This window comes from Polypterus senegalus, chromosome 5, assembly GCF_016835505.1.
Source record: "Polypterus senegalus isolate Bchr_013 chromosome 5, ASM1683550v1, whole genome shotgun sequence".
Taxonomy (NCBI): Eukaryota; Metazoa; Chordata; class Cladistia; order Polypteriformes; family Polypteridae; genus Polypterus; species Polypterus senegalus.
Window position 1 is genome coordinate 16,889,359 of NC_053158.1, and position 19,335 is coordinate 16,908,693.

Consider the following 19,335-nt stretch of genomic DNA (forward strand, 5'->3'; position numbering starts at 1 on the left):
TGGTGTTAAGATGGCCCTGGGGTAAGTAAAATATAAAAAGACATTTCACTTTTGTGAGGATTATTCTTTTAATACTACTGTTATCAAGGCCTATCTAAATACCATTTTGTTGGTGTAATATAGTAACAAAGCACAATAATATATTTTAAATAAGCAGGTATATATCACTAAAGGAATGGAGTTAATTTATAAATGTGAGAACTATATACCAACAGTGGCTTACTTGTTTCCAGGAAATCCAACAAAAGTTTTTAAATTACATAAATATTTTGGCTTTAACTTAGTATTTTATGTGTGTGCTTTTCTTTATGCACCGATTCATGATTCTGATAGCTTTCAGAGGTTTGTAACAGCTTTTTACATTACAGAAATTATTTCATGCACTCAAGTAATACAGCATGCCAAGAGCCAGCTACTCAAATTGCTCATAATAACTTTTAACAGAGTATTTAACCAGTGTCAGAATTTACATTGAATTAAGTAAATAGTACATTATGTATCATGTACAGAACAGCAACTATTTATTTCTATTTGCAAAGTCAATTTCAGCATGGGAGATGATGACAATTATAGTATTGATACTGAACATTTTAAAACAAAGGAACCACCAATTTAAATTATTTACTGCAAACAAATTCTAAGTCAGTCAAAAGTAAAGTAAATTCAAAAAAGGTTTCTTGCCTTTTAATATACAAAGCATTCATTTTCTGAACAATATTGCTCATCTGTAAAACAAGAAGGTGGCAGAAATCTTGACTTACCTGCCAAACAAAATCTTTGCTTTCCTCATTGTTGGAAGACATAGGCATTGTAAAAAGGTTTTGTAAAATAAACGCAGCCTAAAAAATAAATAAAAGGTAAACTAGATATGCAAAACAAACACCTATTGCTAAACATATAAAAATATTAACTTCTTAAATCATTGAGATTTGGAAAAAGGTATCAGGAGTATTGTGTGATAACTTTTAAAAGATGTTCAGTGATTTTACTTATTATTATTATTTTACATTTACACAAAACAAAAATGACTAGAAAGACAACCCATTTGAGTGAATCAGGAAAGAAAACAGGCGATACAGTTAAAATATGCACTGATAGCCACCGCTTGCCAATGAGCAACTGGTGACCAAGTTACCCAAGTAGCTTGCTTATTGTTAATCCAAAGAAGAAATGTGGGTAGCTGCCATGTGGGCTGGCCACCTGCAAGAAAAAATGGCCAGGGTTCAGGCACAATGGATGATTGATCTGTGCAGAAACCATAAAATATAAACTAAAATTTAGCTTGATGATTATGATTATTTCAATGATTTCTTGGCTGTATAGTCAATCTCAGTTTGTAACATCAGTAACTGGACAAGAAAAAAGTTTCCAACAGTTTCTAGAAAATGGTTGCTCCGTCTCTGTCACTCCAAATGATGGTGCACTGGAAAGGAGTCTGGTGATTATTTTTAACAACAAAGATTTATATTTAAATGCCAAATGACAGATCGACACATGCATTAAAGAACACAAACACATCCAGAGAGGAACTAAATACCTTCTTATTATAACAATGGCTTGAGTTCTGCTGGAAGTGAAATGCCATTTCGTTCACACATTTTTGGGGGGAAGTGAAACACTGTGTTTTGCTGAAAATTCAGTTCAATGTATGCACTCACATACAATACTGAAATCTGGTACTAATGGGAGACTTTTCACCATGGACATTTATTAATATTTACAATAAAGGTATATTTCTTTATAAATATATATATACACTCACCTAAAGGATTATTAGGAACACCTGTTCAATTTCTCATTAATGCAATTATCTAATCAACCAATCACATGGCAGTTGCTTCAATGCATTTAGGGGTGTGGTCCTGGTCAAGACAATCTCCTCAACTCCAAACTGAATGTCAGAATGGGAAAGAAAGGTGATTTAAGAAATTTTGAGCGTGGCATGGTAGTTGGTGCCAGACGGGCCGGTCTGAGTATTTCACAATCTGCTCAGTTACTGTGATTTTCACGCACAACCATTTCTAGGGTTTACAAAGAATGGTGTGAAAAGGGAAAAACATCCAGTATGCGGCAGTCCTGTGGGCAAAAATGCCTTGTTGATGCTAGAGGTCAGATCAGAATGGGCCGACTGATTCAAGCTGATAGAAGAGCAACTTTGACTGAAATAACCACTCGTTACAACCGAGGTATGCAGCAAAGCATTTGTGAAGCCACAACACGCACAACCTTAAAGCGGATGGGCTACAACAGCAGAAGACCCCACCGGGTACCACTCATCTCTACTACAAATAGGAAAAAGAGGCTACAATTTGCACGAGCTCACCAAAATTGGACAGTTAAAGACTGGAAAAATGTTGCCTGGTCTGATGAGTCTCGATTTCTGTTGAGACATTCAAATGGTAGAGTCAGAATTTGGCGTAAACAGAATGAGAACATGGATTCATCATGCCTTGTTACCACTGTGCAGGCTGGTGGTGGTGGTGTAATGGTGTGGGGAATGTTTTCTTGGCACACTTTAGGCCTCTTAGTGCCAATTGGGCATCGTTTAAATGCCACGGGCTACCTGAGCATTGTTTCTGACCATGTCCATGCCTTCATGACCACCATGTACCCATCCTCTGATGGCTACTTCCAGCAGGATAATGCACCATGTCACAAAGCTCGAATCATTTCAAATTGGTTTCTTGAACATGACAATGAGTTCACTGTATTAAAATGGCCCCCACAGTCACCAGATCTCAACCCAATAGAGCATCTTTGGGATGTGGTGGAACGGGAGCTTCATGCCCTGGATGTGCATCCCGCAAATCTCCATCAACTGCAAGATGCTATCCTATCAATATGGGCCAACATTTCTAAAGAATGCTTTCAGCACTTTGTTGAATCAATTCCATGTAAAATTAAGGCAGTTCTGAAGGTGAAAGGGGGTAAATCACCGTATTAGTATGGTGTTCCTAATAATCCTTTAGGTGAGTGTGTGTGTATATATATATATATATATATCCATCCATATATATATATATATACATACACACACACACATACCACATACACATACACATATGTGCGTGTGCTTTATCCCTCCTTTCTATCACAGCATTGTGTTTCAGCTGCATATTATTTTGTGTTGCTTATCAAGTATACTATGTTTGTAATCAGTATATAATGCACAGAGGTTTCTAGGGGAAGGGCACTTCTTAAAAATAACCTGCATTGGGCTGATAAAATATAAAACAATGAACACAACAAGATTTTGGTTGTTTACTCTTTCGCAGGTGTGAATTCTCATCACCCAACATATGTTCTTATTTCCGGGCACTGTGTAAGAAGCAGCCTTTTTACAGAAGCTCCATATTTCTCACCGTTTTTTTTTTTCTGAACTTATTTACTAGTTGCTAGTCTTACTTAAAAATTAGAATTGATCCTATTTCTTGTTTGGCACTATTAGTAGCCACTAAAAATCTAATAAATTAATTGGATAAATAGATTTCAAAATTAACAACTGCAATGAACACAAACCCACAGCTTGTCATGACTGCACTTCAAACGGGCTGCGATCTTGGATGGAGTCGGAAAGTGAACCTGAAGGCTGTCTTAGACCTGCAACAACTGAAACAGTAAGAGACACTGAGATAATAAAAGTGGGGTACATGCAGGTTAGGTGCATTGGTGATCCTAAATTGTCCCTAGTGTGTGCTTGGTGTGTGTGTGTGTGTGTGCCCTGCGGTGGGCTGGCGCCCTGCCCAGGGTTTGTTTCCTGCCTTGCGCCCTGTGTTGACTGGGATTGGCTCCAGCAAACCCCCGTGAGCCTGTAGTTAGGATATAGCGGGTTGGATAAGGGATGGATAAATGTATTAAAAATACTCCCGTAATTAGCTACTTGCACTGTAACCCTGAGCATCTAAGCAGCTGTTACACCTTTATCACAGGAGCTGTTTTATCCACAGACTGAGAGGATGGTGTACCAGCACAAGAGTAAAAACATGGTGAAAAGATTTTAGAATTGGTCACCCATCTATTGTAATGAGAAATGTCCAAACACTGTCAATAAGATGGATGAACTGTTTGCGTTAATAGGCAGCCATGGAGCATACGAGTAAAGTGGCATTTTGTGCTTCAAAAAATGCTAGCTTAAACTCAATATTCCGGACACTGTGTTAATGCTGGATGGATTTCATCTTATTCGAGCAGACAGAGACCCAGTCTGGAAGTTAATGTACAATGTAAACATTGGATGTTATTGGAATACTCTTCCCTGAAAGTTTATTGAATATTTGCTTTATTTTTTGTGGTAAAATGTTTATTGAAAACAAACAACAAACAATTCATCTGCCAACTACTCATTGCACTAAGCCATGTAAAAATTAATGGTGATTGAATTTTTCAAATATAAAGAGATGGAGGTATTTGGGAGTGGTTGGGGCAGTTTCTTCTGCAAAGGTGTCGGCATAATTGGAAAATTTATTGAAATATTAAAGACTAACAGCAGCACCAAGGGTACTCTCACAGATATCACATGCAGATAAGTAGCAGAGAGTTTTATTGCACCAGGTGCTCAAAATGTTGCAGCCAGTCTCCTCAGCATTATCCAAAATAACTTGAAACTCTGAGACAGTAAATGAAAATGATTACATAGCAAGTCATAATAATGACAATAATAACAGTGGAAATATACTTCCAATATAACCTTTTCATACCGTATGATGGCTGAAGACAAAGCTATATTTTGAATTCAATAATTCTTAGGAAGCACAGTTCCACCTACACATCAAACTTCAAAAATGTTAAAGTTCAAGAATCACATAAAATGATATGCAATGGAAACATAAAAAATAATGTTTTATCCACAAAAAGAAAACATTCCATTTTAATATATGTGGACATATCATAAAAAAATAGATTTTGCAGTAAATCATTCAATGAAAAATTAACATAAATTCCATTTATTTCAGTGGAAAAAGTCAGCACACCCTTGGCTTTAATAGCTGGTATTGCTTTCTCAAATAGGCATTTTCAAGGACTGTCTACAAGTCTCTGGCATTGAGTGTGAAAAAGGTTTTCAATCTCCTCCATGCAGAATTCTAACAGCTGTGCAATAACTGAGGGGTGTCTTAGGGGGGCGACCTTTTTCAAATCCCTCCATAGCATCTTGATGGGATTCAGCTCCAAGCTTTCACTTGGTCATTCAATTTTTATTTGCCAATTCCTTCTTGGATTTATTGGTATCTTTAGGGTCAATGTTATATTGCAACATTGACTTTCAGTTGAAACAGATGGTCTCATATTATTCTCTAGCACCCACTTGTACAATGAAGATTATGACAGCAAGTTGCCCAGGACCTGATGCAGCAAAGCTGTCCCAAACTATAAAATTTCCATCACCATGCTTTATATTTGATATCATGTCCTTCTGGACAAATGCAATCTTTGGTTATCGCCAAACATCTTTTTTATACTGTGGCCATCTTTGCCTTATCTGTTCAAAGCACACTGATTAAGAAGTCCTTAGCCTTTCTCTGATGTTCTTTCTGGACAGAAAAGGTTTCCTCCAGGCATACCACCCATATACATCTAATTTGAGCAGCCTCTTTCTAACGGTAGACTCATGCATTTTAACATCTCCAGTGGCAAGTGATACCTGAAATTATGGAGTTCTTACAGACTTCTCTCACTATATTATTGCCTTCTGCTCTCAAATGTCAACTTGCTGGGGTGGACAGGCCAAGACAAGATGGTAGTTGTTTCAAACCTTCTCCATTTGTAGATGATCAATCAGACAGTGGAATGGTTGATTTGTAATTGGAGAAATTTTTAAAGGCATATATAAATTTCTTTCTGAAGGCCTAAGAGGGGTCTTTCAATACAAACATAGTGATAACTTACACTTCAACAACAAAAGGAAAACTAACAAAATTTCTAAGATTTAAATAAGTGCATGTGATTGTAAATTTTGTTTGGCTGATTGTTTGGGAGGTATTGAGTGAGTGAGATAGGCAAGAAGGTAGGTAGGTAAAGAACAGGCAATACTGGTATATATGTGTGTGTGTATTTTCTGACTTTTTGGGAGGAGTGGTGGCTAGGGATCTGCACTGGTAATTGGAAGGTTGCCGGTTTGAATCCCGTAAACGCTAAAAGTGACTCTACTTTGTCGGGAAAAGACTTCACTTGACAATACAGGGGGTCCTCAGGTTACGACACAGTTCCGTTTCTACAACAGTGATATAACCTGAAACACACCCTAGCCTAAGTCACTTACCTATCCTAACACATTTGCAAAATTATAATCTAGAACATAAAAACACAACTAAGCCGCAGAAAAAGGAAAAGGACATAAATATACTGTACTGTACACTGTACTGTAGTAACAGAAAAAGTGACAAAAAATTAGTGTAAAAATAAATTCCTTACCTTTATTCTTTCTGATCTCTTTACAATGTCTAATTTCACTTCTATCGTGATGGTTTTCCTCTTCTTCGAGACACTACCATCTGAAGACTCTGACTTTCGTTGAGGAGCCATGATAAGGGCCAAAAAGTTGCCAAACATAGGAACACAAATAGAACACTTCCTCCGCGTGCAACCAAATGAGTTCACCAACTCCCTTGCTGTGTTACTGCGTATTCTTCCACTGCGCATAACCAAACTAGTTTGCCCACGTAGTCTGTAAGTACGATGCTAATGGCATAAGCCGAAACACTCGTCTCAATTTTTAAAAAATTTTTTATGGGAGTGAACATTGTAAGTTCGACTCCCTTACTCATACACCGCACACTTTCACAGCATGCAACAAAACTACTGTAGTTCGCAAACTCCCTCACTCATATGCCACATACTTTCGCCACCCGCAACCAAACTAGTTGACCCCGTAAGTACGATGCTAACAGCATAATCCGAAACACTCACATCTCAATTTTTTTTTTTTTTTTTAAGTTTTTATGGGAATGAGCGTCATAAACTCGAAACATCGCATGTCGCGACGTTGTAACCCGAGGACCCACCTGTATGGCAAACCTAATTTCAGTTTCACAAAGACAACAGGAAGACCAGCACAGCTAGTTACGTGTCATTTATGATAGAATCATATTACATTTTAAATTAAAGCAGTTATCTCTTAATAATACAAACCTCTCTGCGGACAGCACTGCTTTCAGACTGGTCTAGGAGAATGCTAAGTACTGTTCCCCATAATCCTCCGGAAATGTTCTGACAACTGTCACCAAGAGCCACACATCCGTTTTCCACAGAAGTGAGAGCTGAACCAATTGCAAGACTTGCAAACCTCACCTAGAAACACAACATTAACACTTTTAAAAATGTAATTCTTGGGATAGAATCGATAGGAGCTTTTAGCACTAGAATGTTGAGGATAAGAGTGTGGAAATAGGTTGTGTGAAATTTCATGCTTAAAATGGAGGAAAACATTAATCTGGTAGTGCAAGTAGTGTTAAAGACTGTTCATAAGGAAAGTTAATCACAATGTGTGGAGAAAGTGGTATGCTTTTTTCTAGGAGATATTTTACTCAGAGGAATGAAAAGAAGAAATATCTGAAGGGTGAATGCTTAGAAGTTGAAGAAGGAGAAATATTTTGAGATTGAGAAGTCTTTTCCTGAAACACTGGTAGCAAGAGCTATTGAGGCTGCAGAATAATCGGGTGTGAAAGGTAAGATGAATACAATGAAGACTGTCTGGTTGAAAACAACAGAAAAAGTCTATCGCTGGACAAACAGATTGCTGAGACACAAAGAAATGTGGTAAAAAGTGGAGGTAGAGATGTTAATTGGAAATACTCTTAAGAGTGTCGGAAAACCAATAATAAGGTGACAGGATCAATTACAAATGTATAGGGGTAGCAAAACAAAAAGTTACAAAAGCATGAAAGAGGGTTCAAAGAGGTTAAAAGAAGTGAGGTGCAGAATGAAGAAATAAAAAAAATATTTAGGCTCACAAACCAGATGGAAAATGATAGGATATAGTAGTTATAAACTGAAAAATGCTGAAGGCAACATCATGATTGATAGTAATGGGATTAAGGATACCTGGAACAAGTATATGGAGAAACTGTGAAAGGGAGAATTCCTGAAGATTCAAAACAAAGTGTGGCTTTTCTAATATACAAAGAAATATTTAACTACTGGAGAGAGGATCATATAGAGCATTCATACTTGGTGAGGAAGAGAATAATAATAACTTGAGAGATAGTTAGAGAAACAAATCAGGGATCAAATGAAAATGACCAAAATGGAGTTTGGTTTCATGCCTGGAAAGGGAACAACAGAAGTGACCTTTGTATTTCAGGCAAAAGTAGATGAAGAAAGTGATGAAGGGAAAGAAACTGCATTATGCATTTGTACATCTGGATAAGGCATCTAATAAACTGTCATCACAGATGATAATGTGACACTGAAACAGTTAGTTGTGAATAAAATGTTAATGTCTTTAGTGTTGTTAGTGTATGAGGAAGAAGAGACAGTGGTCAAGTCAGGAGATGGGGATAGGTAATATTTAATAGATAAGATGAGGCTGCACTCTGGGTCCACTCTGAGGCCACTGCTTTTCATGAGAGACCTGCTAAACAAAGAAAGCAGTTGTTATTGTAGGCCAATTTTTCTGTTTTGCTAGAAAAGGGATGAAGCAGAAGGGAGGAATGGAAAACTAGTTTCAAAGGGAAAGGCCTCATGGTAAATGCAGAAAAGATCTAGATAGTGGATGGAAGTGAAGGAGCAGGAGCTGTGGCAGAGATGGGTGCATGACTCCATGGCACCTGCAGTTGAGGTGTTGGTAGAAATTCAGTCCAGTGCATGGTGTGCATACAGTGCATCCGGAAAGTATTCACAGCGCATCGCTTTTTCCACATTTTATTATGTTACAGCCTTATTCATTTTTTCCTCAGAATTCTACACACAACACCCCATAATGACAACGAGAAAAACGTTTACTTGAGGTTTTTGCAAATTTATTAAAAATAAAAAAATTGAGAAATCACATGTACATAAGTATTCACAGCCTTTGCTCAATACTTTGTTGATGCACCATTGGCAGCAATTACAGCCTCAAGTCTTTTTGAATATGATGCCACAAGCTTGGCACACCTATCCTTGGCCAGTTTCGCCCATTCCTCTTTGCAGCACCTCTCAAGCTCCATCAGGTTGGATGGGAAGCATCGGTGCTCAGCCATTTTAAGATCTTTCCAGAGATGTTCAATCGGATTCAAGTCTGGGCTCTGGCTGGGCCACTCAAGGACATTCACAGAGTTGTCCTGAAGCCACTCCTTTGATATCTTGGCTGTGTGCTTGGGGTCGTTGTCCTGCTGAAAGATGAACCGTCGCCCCAGTCTGAGGTCAAGAGCGCTCTGGAGCAGGTTTTCATCCAGGATGTCTCTGTACATTGCTGCAGTCATCTTTCCCTTTATCCTAACTAGTCTCTCAATTCCTGCCACTGATAAACATCCCACAGCATGATGCTGCCACCACCATGCTTCACTGTAGGGATGGTATTGGCCTGGTGATGAGCGGTGTCTGGTTTCCTCCAAACGTGACGCCTGGCATTCACACCAAAGAGTTCAATCTTTGTCTCATCAGACCAGAGAATTTTGTTTCTCATGGTCTGAAAGTCCTTCAAGTGCCATTTGGCAAACTCCAGGTGGGCTGCCATGTGCCTTTTACAAAGGAGTGGCTTCCGTCTGGCCACACTACCATATAGGCCTGATTGGTGGATTGCTGCAGAGATGGTTGTCTTTCTGGAAGGTTCTCCTCTCTCCACAGAGGACCTCTGGAGCTCTGACAGAGTGACCATCGGGTTCTTGGTCACCTCCCTGACTAAGGCCCTTCGCCCCCGATCGCTCAGTTTAGATGGCCGGCCAGCTCTAGGAAGAGTCCTGGTGGTTTTGAACTTCTTCCACTTACGGATGATGGAGGCCACTGTGCTCATTGGGACCTTCAAAGCAGCAGAAATTTTTCTGTAACCTTCCCCAGATTTGTGCCTCAAAAAAATCCTGTCTTGGAGGTCTACAGACAATTCCTTTGACTTCATGCTTGGTTTGTGCTCTGACATGAACTGTCAACTGTGGGACCTCATATAGACAGGTGTATGCCTTTCCAAATCATGTCCAATCAACAGAATTTACCACACGTGGACTCCAATTAAGCTGCAGAAACATCTCAAGGATGATCCGGGGAAACAGGATGCACCTGAGCTCAATTTTGAGCTTCATGGCAAAGGCTGTAAATACTTATGTACATGTGCTTTCTCAATTTTAAAATTTTTAATACATTTTCAAAATTCTAAAGTAAACTTTTTTCATATTGTCATTATGGGGTGTTGTGTGTAGAAGTCTGAGGAAAAAAATGAATTGAATCCATTTTGGAATAAGACTGTAACATAACAAAATGTGAAAAAAGTGATGTGCTGTGAATACTTTCCAGATGCACTGTAACTGGATCACAAACTTAATAACTGATTTACAAAACTAAAGAATGGACAGATGCATGGATGAGGCACAATAACTGGCCTTGTGAAACACTGTTACATCTCTCTCTTTTCTTATGTATCTATATAAAGTATATAAAATGTGAATGTGTTTGTCTGTCACTTGATTATTTGCAAACTAATGGGACTAGAAACATGATTTTGATTTTAATCAAAAGCTTATGAACTGGCAGTGTCTGGAAATTAAAAAAATAGGTAATAAAAGAATTGTAAGACTGAGTGTTTCACTAGTAAATAAATAAATAAGTAAAAACACCTTACCTCAGGATCTCTGTCAACCCAAAGTGGAATGAGCCAGGCCAATCCTAAATGGGAAGCTGGTTGCTCGTCATGATTTTGATCATAAGCTAGTGACCACAGAGACACCCAATCCTAGCCAAAAATAAAACAAACAATAAATCAAAAACTACATTTTTTTAAAATAAAAGAATTAGTACCAATAGTATTACTTTCTTAATTGTATGCTTAAACTGTAACAGTAGAATAAGAGGGTATCCTGCTTATATGAACTGTCACTGGAGAACTCAGAGGAAATACTGCGCTTAAAGGAATGACAAAACTTTAAATGCAGGCACTGATTTCATGATCAAAGTCAACCAAAGAAAAAAAAAAATAATAAGCATACCAGATCAACTGCTTTGTTACCTTAGTGACAAAGGTTAAGTATCAGAAAAACAAGCAAAAATCACAGCAAACCACATTTTTTTTAATCAAACCAAGGCAAAAAATGAAGGATTAATCTTGTAAAAAGACAGTTGTCAAGGTCACAACAAAAACATAAACTATTCCAATTTTTAATTGTGTCTTTCCATTTAAAATCTATACTATGCTAAATACTGCAGTAGTTTTTCATTTCTCACCAAGCATTTTTTCTTTCTTTTCACCTAAACCTTTTTTTTCACTTTCATTAAAAACTCTTCAATCATTTTTTTTTTTGAACTTTAAACTTTGCAACACACCAGCATGGTAAAGTTATGCTAAGTAAGCTCTTTTTGCTTGTTGAAAAATTGCACTTTTGATGTCACTGCTCTGCTTTGAGCTTCTAATGATTTACTTATGGCCACAGACGCTAGGCAAATCAACATATCAGAACTATTAGATCTAGGTGCAGCATTTGATCCTCTTAATTACATTCTACTGTCTAGAATGGGAAACATGCTGGACATTTATACTCTACCACTGCACTGCAGTGGCAACAGCAAGTCCAGCTTAGCCCTTGATACAAAAGTCTTTATCCCTCTGCTTTTTTGTATCTATTGTGCAGTATGTGCTTCCACAAGGCCACATTGTTTGAAGCTTTGGGCAGGGTTAGAATTTTGTAATGCAGTTGACACTTAGACCTACTTCAATCAACCACGTGGATATTCATCAGAGATCTCTTGGCTCACAACTATTCTTAAAGAACATAAATGCTAAATAGTGCATGAAGTCTTCAAAATTAAACTGAAATGAAACAGAGCTCGAGCTGATTTTCACTGAAGCCCAGCTTAATAAAATTTGGCCAGGAATCTTGGTGTCATTTTAGATTCTAGTCTTTTTCAATTCACATAACTCAAATTAAGTATGTTTTTTTTTCTTCTTTCACTACTGAAAAATATATTTGTGTCTGCTCTTTCCTATCTTTTTCTAACACTGAGCAGCAAGTCCATGCTTTTACAATATCCCACACTGATTTTTTTTTTTTTTTAACTTCCTACTAGTAGGTGCCCATTCTAGTCTAATACATCTGCTCCAGCTGGCTCAAAACTCTGCTGTAAAAGTCCTTACCTGGACTTGCAGGAGTCTTTAGTTATGGAGGAATATTTCTTACAAAGATAAATAAAAATATTACTAATGGTACTGTGACATTTTTTTATTTTTTTTTTTTTAATTAGGGTTAGGGTTAGTATGTGACATACTTTATCAGTCCGTGAGGGGAAACTGTCATTTCACATGACCCAGAGTGCAGGGACAGCCATTGTACAGCATCCCTGGAGCAATTTTTAGGTTAAGGGCCTTGCTCAAGGGCCCAACGAAGTAGAATTCCTTCTGGCATTAATGAGACTTGAACCAATAACTTTTCAGATACCTGAGCAAATCCTTAGCCTCAGAGCCAACACTCCACCCCTAATATTTCAATAAATAATAACAACATGAAATATGAGTGTAAGTAATTAAACATATCACAATACACATTTTGTTGCTTATTTCTTGATGTATTTATTTAATTATTTCTTCATGTATTTGTTTCAGTGATACCACATGCAACATGAATTAAGCTCTGAAATGACAACTGTCACTTTCTCTTGTTAAAGTTAGGAGGGTGGGCTCTACCAAGTAATGTTTTTAGATTGGTGAATCGTCTGCATAGTGGATGTTTTGGATCTTGAGAATCCTTCGGATACAAGTGCAAGAAAAGTGTTGCCCAGAATTATTAGGTGAAGAGGATACTTTAATTTACTTCAACTCAAAATTCATAAATAGGAATCGGCTTAAGTGTCTGCTGCAAATGTGGCACTTAATATCTGAAGTTTACATTCATGCTACAGATGATTCACCAATCAAAAAACAATACTCGCTAGAACCCACCCTCATCAATTTTGATGAGCAACAGCTCTCATTTCAGGTCTTACTTCATACTGTGTTTGGTGTCACAGAAATGAAAAAAAAATTATTAAGTAAATACAGAAAGAAATAAGCAAAAATATATTTTGTGACACATTTAATTATTTAAACTGATATCTGAAGTTATTATTATTAACCAGTAATGGCACACTGCTTGATACCATGCAGTGAATACACTTGATTTGAGCATTCCTAGTTTTCCTGAGCAGCTCTTCTTTTCTCCACCCTAGCGGCCCGCTTCTTCTCTTCTTTCATTGGCATCTTTTCACATTAAAACTGATTAAGTGTTTGTGTTGTAATTACTTAGTATGTTTTCCTTAATTTTTCACTTAAGCTGGCACTTAAGTCTTAAATCTGCCTCAAGAATGATTTAAGATATGAAGAGTGAAGTGATGGCGAAGGCTGTAGGTAATGAGAACGGCGCCCGTACGCATGCGCCACACAGGTTGCCCTGCTGGCCCCTGCTGAGAGTTGATTCTACAATAAAATAAAGTAAAAATAAAAAGAGGAATAACCTTGGAGATCAATCCTCACCCTGAATGAGGGTCGTAGACATCATGTAGTATATATGTACTAAATTTCAGGTCAATAGCTCAAACGGTTTGCGAGCTACAAGTGACTTAAAATCCTGGACAGACAAACGAATAGCCACGGTATTATTTATATATATATATATATATATATATATATATATATATATATATATATATATATATATATATATATATATATATATATATATATATATATATATATATATATATATATATATATATATATATATAGATTGTCAAAGTTCACAGTACTTTTAATTATTTGTATATTTATCTACTTATTTTATTTTGCTACATATTTAGTGGAAGTCTATGTCTTAAAATACTGAATACAAATTTGTCTTGCTAACATATAAGGCTTTAAATTTCATTGAATAGCATGGGACTATATCAGTAACCTCCTACACCTTTATAGTCCTGTCCATCTATTCCAGTACCACACATTTAAACAAGAATAACTTAAAAAGAAAAATATAAATACATAATTATATGTCTATGCATACAAGTTACAACAGGTTGAAATCTGGGCACATGCACAACATCTGGCTAATCTGGTACTATAACAAAAGTATGCATGTCATTGAATAAATTCTTATAAAAATGGGGTGTATTTAAATTTGGAAACACCATTCAAGAATTCATTCATTATTTGAATGTAAAAAATCATTAAGCAAAGAGGAATTTGAAAGTTTGTGAAAAATCAAAGCTTGACACATTTCCTTACTTAAGGTGATTTTCACAGTGCTGAAACGAGATTTTACAGCGCAGCAAACACATTGTGGTTTGGTTGTGTTTATTTTCAAAGAGGATCATATAACCGCACTGCATACATCTCTGTTATGGGGACAAACACAGTATTGGATGTGCCCATGCTGTACCCGTCAAAAAGACTGTTTTTTTACATTATAGTACTGGTATGGAGGCTGGGCTTTTAGATATTGTTGAAATGTAATATTCTGATGGTAGTGCTGTAGTGCACTGTGAATTTTACATACCAGAATAAGCTGTCCAGCCTCCTGCTCTTAGATTTATGTTTTCCTGTCCTTTTTATGCTTTGTTCAGTACAGCTATGACTAGAGATGATGAGGAATGGATACAGCAGCTACTTTTCACATTTTGGAGAAAAAGCAGCAAGCAGAAATGTTTGTTAACAGAGGTACTTTTAATAAAACATGCTTAATTCATATTTTAATTTTGCTACAATGTTTTATTAAGCCAATAAACATACAAAAACACCAGCATTGGTAGTATACTTTTTTCATTGTGGATCATTTAGCACATACAAAGAGAAAGACTGTGGCATGACAAGGAGCGATAGACAATAAAGGCCATTCATGCAAGAGTCAGCTGTTTCATTTAAATCATTCTTTTCTATTAGACAGGAAAAACCATTGTGACAACCGAGTGGAAGCCATGTCTTGCATAATGTAAACATTATATGTCAGCATTTTAAACACATTAGCCTTTCTTATGTGAACACTAAATTCTGTGCTTTTGCATTTCACGTTACATAGTCATACAAAAATCACCACTATAAATGCCTGATGTGTGTTCTGCAATGGACTGGTTCCTGCCTTGCACCTGTTACCCCTGATATGGATATCATCTCTCTGCAACTCTAAACTGGATAAAAGGTAAAGAAAATTAATTGATGGAGTGGAAAGGGACGTGACTGAATGCAGTGAATCTAATGAGCTGCTCTGCTTGATAAGAATTGCTCCACAAAACGTAATCTACATCTACCGAGGAAAGTCTCATCTAATTTAACAAACATGTTCTAGCTCAAAGATGAAGGGACAAACACACCTTCTGAATTATATTGCGTCCCTCTCCTGCCCCAGTAAGTTCTAATGAGCTCTGTCCTTATTAGGATCTATCAAAATATCTCAGAAAGCACATACTATACTCTGGATACTTAACTGTAGAAAATTATTTGATGGTATTACATAGCTGGCCTAAATAAAACCGCTCATCATGAAGGCATTGTGCATGCATCTGCAAAGATGCATTAGAATTTAACATTTTGTCTTCCAATACAAAAACAGATTTGGTTAACCTACAGAGCCAAGAATCTCTCATCACAGATAATGTACATTTACCTACACCACTACAATAACATTCAACAATTACTATTATATAAATAATGAAACCTAAATATTTATTACATCTGTAGTTTCATCAGGTACAACCACCTGTTTTTGTAAGCGACTGAAGCCACTGCATTGGAAAATTGTAATGAATCCTCGCATTTAGATCTCTGCTGCCACCATCTGTTAAAATATTTGATTTAATAAAATGTCTACAAGTCAAGGAAAATTTCATAGATAGCACCAATTATTTGATAACTTTAAAGTATACCTTGACATTGGCATTAAACACCCATTACATGCTGTACTGTTGTTGGAAGCGGTCCAAGTGGTCCAACTCCAAGGGGAAAAAAAAACATAAAGGAGACCAAGAAAGGCCGCAGGGGCTGAATGCTTTAGCATCAACTAACCTGTTAATCAAGCTTATTTCTATAATAATTTGAGTAGTTCTTTATTGGTTTCTGCATTCCCTTGATAATGCAGACAAGGTAATTTGGTGGTTTTGAAGCCTATCCTAGGTAGCATCAGGGACAAGGCAGAAGCAAACTCTACACAAGCCACCAGCTCATAGCTGAGCCCAGCATTTTTGTGTGGATTAGAAACGTGGCCAGTTAGAAAAGATGCACGAAAGGAAACTGGATGCTACAGAAATGACAATGTTGAAATGAATGTGTGGAATACCAAAGCTTGATAAGATCAGGTACGAGAGAATTACAGGTACAGTTAAAGTTGGGGAAACCACAAAGGAAATACAGGAAAAAAGGTTATAGTGGTATGGGCTTGTAATGAAAAGAGAGGCACACAATTTGGAGAGAAGAAGCATGGATATCAAAGAGTTGGGAACGAGGACAAGAGAACAACCTAAGAGAATCTGGATTTACTGTGTCAAGGGGAATCTCAAGTTATAGAGGAAAATACAACAGACAAGAGTGGAACAGAATGGTCCAATATGCTACCCCACATGAAAGTGGAAAAAGATTCAGGAGTTAGTAACGCTAAAATAGATAATTTCTGCATCTACACATTCAAAGTACATGTCAACAACATTAAAACTGGAAGTGGCCTGTAAACAACCTAACGATCATCATTTTTTAGTATAAACACCCTCTAAAGCCATCATAAAGCACTTGCATATTTCTATAGAGCAACTAGTTGCATCTATTTTTTTTTCTCAGGGACACACAGTGAATCTGAGATGGGAACCGAACTAACAACCTTATGGTTTGGAGTTACTGCTTGTAATGAAAGTGCAAAGCTACTCAGGTCCTACAATTGATTTAAAAAGTGATTTTCAAAGCGTGGTTAATAATAAGTTAATTTATTCTAAAGTTCATTGAAATACGCAAACCAGCAAATGAGCAAGAGACTGATGTCAATGAAAAATATGAAGCCTCCACTGTCCTCCGGGAACACAATCAAGCACCACTGGCCTAGAAGAATTTAAAAAAACAAATACGGACTTTAGTTAGGAATTTATCTGAAAGTTCATCCAACAAGGCCAGAAGAGTAGAAGGTTGGAAACTTCATGGTTAACTTTGCAGTGATGTTATGTACTCTTTAGTGTTAAAGTAAGTTTGATTTCTTTTTAACACTTTACTTTGGAAGTGTCATCTGAGGGTTTGTGTTTACTCTTTAAGCAAGAGTCAATGGAAATAAACAGGAAATGTATTAACTGTGAGTCAGCAGTGTAATCATTAATTTGCCACCATCCAACTGTTTAATACCATCTTATTTATGACAAATAAATTCAGTGAAAATATTACTTTTAAACAATTCTTCCATTTTACATTAATATTTATTCATGTATGTAATTAAATTACAACTACCCACCTTGCTTTTTGTCTGTGCCATCATTTCATGGCTGAGCTGAAGCAAACAGAGAACTGCACTCTTTGTGACTCCTTTTCCCATAAAAGATAAAGAATTTCCTCCCCACTCAACATAAAAAGAAGAAATTACCTTATGCAAAACAGAAGATTTGAATTAGTCATTTATTACTTATTGCAAAGCATGCAATTCAGAAGAAGAAAAAAAAAACAGATGCCTTACAGAAAGACATAGCATCATAAAAAATTAGAGGATTTAATTTGATCTGAACACTGAAGCAGGCTCAGTTTAATTCAGAATTATGGAGCAGTAAGACATGTAGATTAGTAAAGGCAAATGAGTCATTTCACTTTAATCTGTACATGTGACAGCAATGACCCAATAAAGGTATAAATTGCACCTTGTATCGAACAGACAGTAGTTTAAAAAGAAAATACAATATGATAACTTTTGACACAATCAATCATAATCAATGTGGTGGTTAAAACCTAGAGAACCCATCATAATCAATTTGTAATCCAATGAGTATATAAATGAGTTAAATCAAACAAACTTCACAATAACAATTGAAAAAAGGAGTGATGGCACAGTGGTCACTACTGTTGCCTCACAGCTGATGAGTATCAATTTCATGGCATTCCCTGTATGGAATGTAGGCATTCACCCAGTGTTTGTATGGGTTTCTCTGGGTAGTCCCATTAAATGAATTCCATTTTCAGTATTTTCTATGTGTACATGACCAATTTTCCTTGTTACTGCAAATGTTCTACACTGGCAATTGTAAAAAAAAAAAAAAACCCTAAGTGAACACATAACAGAAATGTTCAATGCTTTATAAAATACTTCTTCTTTTTCTTCCAGCTGCTCCAGTTAGGGGTTGCCACAGCGAATCATCTTCTTCCACATCTTTCTGTCCTCTGCATCTTGTTCTGTCACACCCATCACCTGCATGTCATCTCTCACCACATCCATAAACCTTTGCTTAGGCCTTCTTCTTTTCCTCTTCCCTGGCCTTCTCCCAAAATACCAAGCATCTCTCCTCTGCACATGTCCAAACCAACGCAACCTCGCCTCTGACTTTGTCACCCAACCGTCCAACTTGAGCTGACCATCTAATGTCCTCATTTCTAATCCTATCCATCCTCGTCACACCCAGTGCAAATCTTAGCATCTTTTACTCTGCTACCTTCAGCTCTCCAGTTCTTTATAAAATAAAATTATGTAAAAAACTGTAAATCTTTTGAAAAGTAACTGTCCTCCTGGACTCCATAAGTGATGAGAAAACATTTAACAGAATATCAACAACCAAACATTACAATTATTGATTAGTCTCTTACAGTGTTCTGAAATTTTGACTTGTGCACTCTTTGGAGAACAGTCTGAGCACAATGACAACAGAGATTTTCAAAGATTAATTACATAATTTGGATTATGTCAGAACTGTGTTTTAGGTTTTGGCTACTTGAAAAATACTGGTTACTTCAATTATACCAAGGATCATTACTGGTGTAGTAGAACTATACCAAAAACATGATGCTACTATCACCATGCTAACTCATACTACCAGCAAGAGAGTAAAATGAAAAAAATTTAAGAAATGTATTCATGTTGCACTAGAAGCCTATTTGACATCATTGAAAATTTAAAAGGTTGTACTTTGTAAAGTATTTTGGAAGAAGGCCATCCCTAGAAAACAAACTGCAGTCTTTCTTTTTGGACAGTATGGTTCCAACTGAAATAATATATTAATCTTTTACAGATTTCCAGGCTGCAACTT

The 19,335-nt window shown here is 36.7% G+C and overlaps 1 protein-coding gene across 1 annotated transcript in view; it reads right to left on the reverse strand.

Moving 5' to 3' along the window:
- The window catches only part of rttn (rotatin), a 149,932-nt gene that overhangs the window by 52,787 nt on the left and 77,810 nt on the right, over positions 1-19,335 (reverse strand). The window contains exons 30-33 of the mRNA XM_039754351.1: positions 17,562-17,690; positions 10,748-10,858; positions 7,126-7,284; positions 762-839 (exon numbers count right to left, since the gene is read on the reverse strand). Of these exons, the coding sequence (XP_039610285.1) occupies positions 762-839; positions 7,126-7,284; positions 10,748-10,858; positions 17,562-17,690 (477 nt within the window). The remainder of the gene's footprint in view (positions 1-761; positions 840-7,125; positions 7,285-10,747; positions 10,859-17,561; positions 17,691-19,335) is intronic.